Genomic DNA, 6,700 nt, shown 5'->3' with positions numbered 1-6,700 from the left:
TAAATAAAGCTGCATTTCCCCTTTATTATCATCCTTATTGTTTTGAGGTGATTTCTCAGAGGAGGAGAGGAAGTAATGATTCTCACAACACTAATGCTAGAGTTTTGGCCTATCCTTATAAATAATCTCTAGGGTCATTGACAAGACTTACACTCTCTGATCCTATTACCAAGCTATTCAACAATAAAAACTGCTGAAATTTTGCGGGATCACGTATCTATAAAATGTCAGTTTCCAGGGAGTGTTAATTGGCCAGTGTGTCCTCAATGGGAACGACAAGCCAAAGTTTAAATAACAAATTATGGCTTTCAGGCATAACATAACTCTATCAAATAATCACCACCATAATCTCTCACCTCTTCCATCCATGGTTGTGACTCCAGGACAAACTGTCAGGGGCACTATTGCTAAAGGCGCCCTTCTTTGTAGAAGTCACAAATTTCATTGTTATTGAAATGTATTTGAAAGTTTAAGTTAAACAAAAGCAAATGTGACAGAAAAAATAAAACTTACAATCATGATTATATGTGGGTTAAATGTCTCATCATTGCCTGTGTTGCCTTGTGACAATCTGTAAGTTCTGGACACATGAATTTCTTGCACAGAAACTGCAGTACTAACACCATCAGTAGAAGTGTTTCATTGATGAAACCAGACACAGAAATGTATTTTGAATTGCAAAGCATAGTTATTCATTTGGTCTTATATTAATATTACTTCAAATAAATGATGGTTGTAATTTCCATGCAGAGTTGAAAATGAGTCCGTTAACTATGGAAACTCCTGGGGTTTTTTAAAAATGATTTTCCCTGGGTAATTTACAATATACCTTAATTGCTAATGAGATAACCCAGCATCCCTAAGGTCTTCCCAGACTCAACACATTTCATCATTGCTGTTTGGGGAAATGACCTGTCATCTTTCACACTGCAGGTTTCTCTTCCCAGTCATATAAATAGGATGATTCTCCTTGGACAGGAACAGGAGTGTCTCCTGTATGATCCCCATGGTAAGTGGGAGAAATCTCGTAAGTAAAGAATAATTACATTCTCAGTGTTATTTAGGTGAAGAAAGAAAGAAACATTCCCTACTTTAAAAATCATGTTGTATTTAAATTAGTTTACAAAATTCTCAAAGAAATGTACAAAAGAAGCTTCTGGCTTTTATATGAATTTTCTGTCCTTCAAAGTCCGAGACATATGTTTAATCACATGTAATGAAATGTCACTAGAAATGAAAATGAATATTTGTGTTTTTAATTTCTATGCCCAGAGTTCATAAATTCATTTTAAGAAACATTTTTAAGACCCTAGGAAGTAGTTTATAACACCGCTATATACATAAAAAGTTCATGTCTGTGAAAGAAAGAGCTAACATTTGTTTTACGAGGTAACGTAATAAATTCAATTTTGTGTACGTGTGGTATGGGAAGTTACTGTTATCAAAGTCAGTACAAATGCCGAAAAATTAGCTAAAATTTTAAAGCTGAGGCGCAAAGGATGAGAGGGCCAGAAGACCTAGGCTGTTAGTTTTCTATGAAAAATTGGTAAGGGAAGCCTTGTGACACAGGAGGAAGGGGAGAAAGGAGAGCCCGTTAGAACACTCTGGGGACAGAGCTAGCAGGGAGGGTGCCGTGGGTGGGGGGTCAGGAGGGCAGCTAGGTGGTGTCTTTGGGAAGGCAAAGGGCAACACTGACATGGGGCACTAACCTGCCACTGAGAATTCAGGTTGAAAAATAACGTGGAAAAGACCACTGGTTTGGAAGCTAGGAATTCATTTCTGTGCATGAGAGACATTGTTTATTTATTTTTTTTTTATTAAGATTTTATTTAAATTCCAGTTAACCTACATGTAATATTTGTTTCAGGTCTACAATTTAGTGAATTCAACCTATACAGCACCCAGTGCTCATCACAAGTGCCCTCCCTAATACCCATCCATCATCTGTTTCTCCAGCCTCCTACCCACCTCAGGAGAGACCTGTTTTAGTTGAATATTTGGGTTGAGCCTTTTTTTTCTTTGGTAAAGTATAATTAATTCACAGTTTTATGCTAGTTCAGGTGTACAATATAATGATTCAGTAATTTTCTATCTTTCTCCAGGTTCATCACAATAAGTACACTCTTAATCTCCATCACCTATTTCACCTATCTTCTCCACCCCCCATCTTCCCTCTGTTGATCAGCAGTTTGTTTTCTATAGTTAAAAGTCTTGGTTTTTGTTTCCTTTTTTCTTTGTTCATTTGTTTTGTTTCTTAAATTTCACATATGTGTGAAATCATGTGGTGTTTTTCTTTCACTGGCTTATTTTGTTTAGGATATAAACTCTAGCTCCATCTACCTCTTTGCAAATGACCAGATTTTCTTTTTGATCGCTGAGTACTATTTATATGTGTATGTGTGTATATATATATGTATGTATATGTGTATATACACACATACCATTTCTCCATCCATCAGTCGATGGACACAGGTTGCTTCCATATCTCGGCTATTGTAAATAATACTGCAATAAACATGTGGGTTCATGTATCCCTTTTAGTTAGTGAGTTCATTTTCATTGGATAGCTCAGTAGAGACATTACTGTATTGTATGCTAATTTTAATTTCAATTTTTTTTGAGGAACCTATATAGTTTTCCACAGTTCCTGCTTGAGGTTTTACAAAGACACCACTTTTTTTTTAGGTATGAAAGGAAAGAGTCAGATGTGATCAGCAGAGTTTCTTTTAACAAATCTCACATATTCATGGATGTTTTCTCTGTGCCGATCCTGAGGGGAGTCATGAAATATGAACACTAAAGTAACACAGCTCCCCCTCCTGAGGTGTTTTAACATTTCATATGTATGAGTCATAGAATGGAAGTTCTTGTAGGATGAGAGGAAGGACACAAGTGAATATCAGAGATTGAATGTAAAATGAAGAGATGGAAACAGGAAGTGGTGGATGGTGGATACAAAGTTCAGATGAAAAATGGCATCTGAAGGGAAAGTGGGAGGAATGCTGTTCTGGGACCATGTGGGGAAGGGCAAATAGCATTTGGAAACCCAAGTTTTGAGATGAAAGAAAAAAGTTTGACTTTAAAATCTAAAGTCAGTTGGTCACCTGGGTGGCTCAGTCAGTTAACTGTCCAACTCTTGGTTTTGGCTCACGTCATGATCTCATGGTTTTGTGCTCAAGCCCTGCTTAGAGCTCTGTGCTGATAGCATGGAGCCTGCCTGGGATTCTTTCTCTCTCCCTCTCTCTCTGCCCCTCCCCTGCTCATGCTGTCTCTGTCTCTCAAAAATAAATACATAAACTTAAGAAAGTTTAGGTATAAAGTCAGAAAATTTACATAGCAGAGTGAAAATGGAGACCCAAACTGAGCCCATGCAGTTTAAGTATTAGAAAAGGGGGTATTAGAGGTATGAAACCTGTGTTTTCTATGAACCCTTGAATGAAAGAGACAATGAGTGATCACAAATTCCAAACCCTCTTCCCAGCACCCCGATTAATAAAGAGAAGTCCACTGGATTTCATCAGCCTTTCATCAGGCTTTTCCTATGAGATTTTGCAGGTTTTAGCCATGGCATAGAAGCTGACAGAAAACTGAGAGTATGGATCTAGTAGACAGGTTACCCTGGGATAAATTCTAGACCTAATTGGATAAACAGAACAAACACTCAATGAGATGTAAATACTGATGTGTTATTTGATTATATGATACATTTCTTGCCGGCTATAATTCCACTAATATTGTTTATAAACACACTCGCTTCCAATATGTTAATGTTTTATTGTCACAGCTGATATTAAGAAATAGGAAAATGGTCAACAATAGCCACTTTGGTGGATTTATACTCCTTGGATTCCCAGGGCAGCCACAGCTGGAGATGATCATCTCTGGGGTTGTCTTTCTCTTCTACACCATTGCCTTGATGGGAAATATGGCCATCATCCTGCTGCCGTTACTGGATGAACGTCTCCAGACCCCCATGTACTTCTTCCTTAGGAATTTGGCTATCTTGGATCTCTGTTATATCACAAATATAGTCCCACAGATGTTGGTCAATGTCTGGGGCAAAGACAAAAAAATCTCTTTTGGTGGCTGTGCCTTTCAACTTTTCACTGATGTGACACTATGCACAGTCGAATGTATGCTTCTGGCTGTGATGTCTTATGACCGATTCAATGCTGTCTGCAAGCCTCTGCACTACATGACCATTATGAACCCCCAACTCAGTCGAACCCTGGTGGCCATGACCTGGGGAGTTGGTGTTACTAATTGCATGATACTTTCACCCTATGCCATGAGTCTTCCCCGATGTGGGAACCACCATTTGGATCACTATTTTTGTGAAATATCTGCAATGGTGAAGATTGCATGTGTGGACACCACAGCCATGGAGGAAACCTTATTTGCATTATGTTTTTTTATTTTCCTCACACCACTCCTTCTCATTCTGGTTTCTTATGGCTTCATTGCTGTAGCTGTGTTGAAGATCAAATCTGCAGCAGGGAGACAGAAAGCATTTGGGACCTGTTCCTCCCACCTCATTGTGGTGTCCATCTTCTATGGGACTGTTATCTACATGTACATCCAGCCAGGAAACAGTCCATCTCAGGATGAAGGTAAACTTCTCAGTATCTTTTATTCCATTGTTACTCCCAGCTTGAACCCCCTGATCTACACACTAAGGAATAAGGAGTTCAAGGGGGCCATGAAGAGGCTGATTGGAAAAGAAAAACGTTCCTTGGAAACAACAGGACACTAATATCTTTTTATGAGAAGTTTCCAATTAAGAAATTGGTCCTGTGTAACATACAAATCATTGCCAAATTATTTTAGTAGTACTCATCACCTAAAAGTGAAAATTATACCTACATTTTAGCATCAATGTCCCAAATTACCAAGGGTTGATTCTAAACCAAGTATGTCTCTCAAAGTCACCAGTTATCACCTTTGATCAGTCATCCCCACCTGCAGCCAGAGAGTAGGCTCTATGGAGTCCAAGCATTGTACTGTGAGGGGAAGGAGGAAAGACTCTACCAAACTGGACTCAAGTTATAATTTATCAAATATCTTTAAATTATCATGACACTTTAACAAAAAGAAAAAAGTTAATGTTCTAACTATAAGTTTTTACACTGACTCTACAATTTGTTCGTGTGAAGACAAAATCATTTCTGTTCAGATCTTAAATGTTCCTGCCATGTCTATTTACTTTAAAAGAATCTTAATATATTATGTAAACTGGCTAAAATATATTTCTACTTGTAGCTGTTTTCTGCCTGAATCAGGACTTTCTCAAACTTAGCCTGTCAAAATAAAATGTGAGAATAAATTGGATGCAGAGTTTGATATTATAACACTGCTAACAAACCATCCTTGATTTCAAATTTCTGAGTTCATTACAGAAGGTACATTAATCTTTTTCATTAATTTGTAGTAAGTAAACAATACATGGAAAAATAAATAATGTGTTTATTAGCTCTTTTTTATAAGGTCAGCATAAACTTGACTTCAAAACGTTACAAGGATATTACAAAATAAAAAAAAAGGAAAAAGAAAGAAAATGAAGGGAATTTTTTTCAATATCTTTCATGAACATAGATGCAAAATCCCTAACAAAAGATTAAGAAATCGAATCCAGAAATAAAGGTTAACATGTCAGTCAAGTGGGTTTACTCCCACTATGCAAGATTGGAGTAACATTGAAAATCAGTCACCACATGATTCTGTTAATGTAATCCATAATATTAACAAAATGAAAGTAAAAACAATAAAGTTATTTCCATAGATTCAGTAAAGCATTTCAACATTCATTTACTGGAAAACAAAGGCTCTTAGCAAACTTGGAATATAAACAAGTTCTGTATCTTGATGATAATTAAGTTTCCATCTAACATATTTGAGGAGGAGGCTAAACAACTCGACCAATAGGATAGTATGGAGTCCAGAAGGAGCTCCAACACATAGACAGCCAACCAATTAATGACTCTTGTGCCCTGTAGTGCAGGAGGGAGAGGACAGTCTTTCAATACGTGGCTCCAGATCAACTGACGTCCTTGTGGGAGAAAAGATACTTAAACTTATACATAAAAATCAATTTCAACTTGATTATAGACATAAGTAAAACAAGATGGATTTTAATGATATTATTCATGAATTTTGAATAGGAAAAGATCTATTAAATAAGACAGAAACTTTTAACCATAATAGAAAAATTTGACTAAATTGAAATATAGTAAAATTAAGACCATACCTTTGTGAAAAGGTCCATTAAGAGAGCCACTCCGTGTGTGTGTGTGTGTGTGTGTGTGTGTGTGTGTGTGTGTGTATCTGGCTGGCTGGCTGTCTCAAGGAAAGAATTTCCATCCAGACTATACAAAAAATTCCTACAAATCAAAAAGAAAAAAACGGAAAATCTAACACAACAATCACATATCCAAATGGACAATACATAAAAATATACTTAAGTTCAGGGTTATGCTAAATGAAATAAATCAGACAGAGAAAGATAAATACCATATGATTTCACTTACATGTTGAATGTAAAAAAGTAAAGCAAAAAAAAAAAAAGCCAAAACAGACCCATAAATACAGTGAACAAACTGTTGTCAGAAGAGAGAGGAGTGGGGGATGAGCAAAATGAGTGAAAGGGAGTGGGATATACAGGCTTCCAGGAATACAATGAATAAGTCACAAGAATAAAAGATAC

At 36.7% G+C, this 6,700-nt stretch overlaps 1 protein-coding gene across 1 annotated transcript; it reads left to right on the top strand.

The window, feature by feature from the left end:
* Positions 1–2,497: 2,497 nt before the first annotated feature.
* LOC106978620 (olfactory receptor 2W1-like) lies at positions 2,498–5,647 on the top strand. Its single transcript, XM_015076315.3, has one exon. The coding sequence runs from the start codon at positions 3,806–3,808 to the stop codon at positions 4,751–4,753; it is 948 nt and encodes a 315-aa protein (XP_014931801.3). The 5' UTR covers positions 2,498–3,805; the 3' UTR covers positions 4,754–5,647.
* Positions 5,648–6,700: the final 1,053 nt, after the last annotated feature.

The sequence above is a fragment of the Acinonyx jubatus genome, chromosome B2 (assembly GCF_027475565.1).
Source record: "Acinonyx jubatus isolate Ajub_Pintada_27869175 chromosome B2, VMU_Ajub_asm_v1.0, whole genome shotgun sequence".
Classification (NCBI taxonomy): domain Eukaryota; kingdom Metazoa; phylum Chordata; class Mammalia; order Carnivora; family Felidae; genus Acinonyx; species Acinonyx jubatus.
The sequence above is the reverse complement of the archived record's forward strand: the minus strand, read 5'-3'. Positions and strand labels throughout refer to the sequence as shown.

Bases quoted from the DNA above. Each gene is read 5' to 3' on its own strand.
- LOC106978620 (XM_015076315.3), top strand. From the start codon at position 3,806: ATGGTCAACAATAGCCACTTTGGTGGATTTATACTCCTTGGATTCCCA.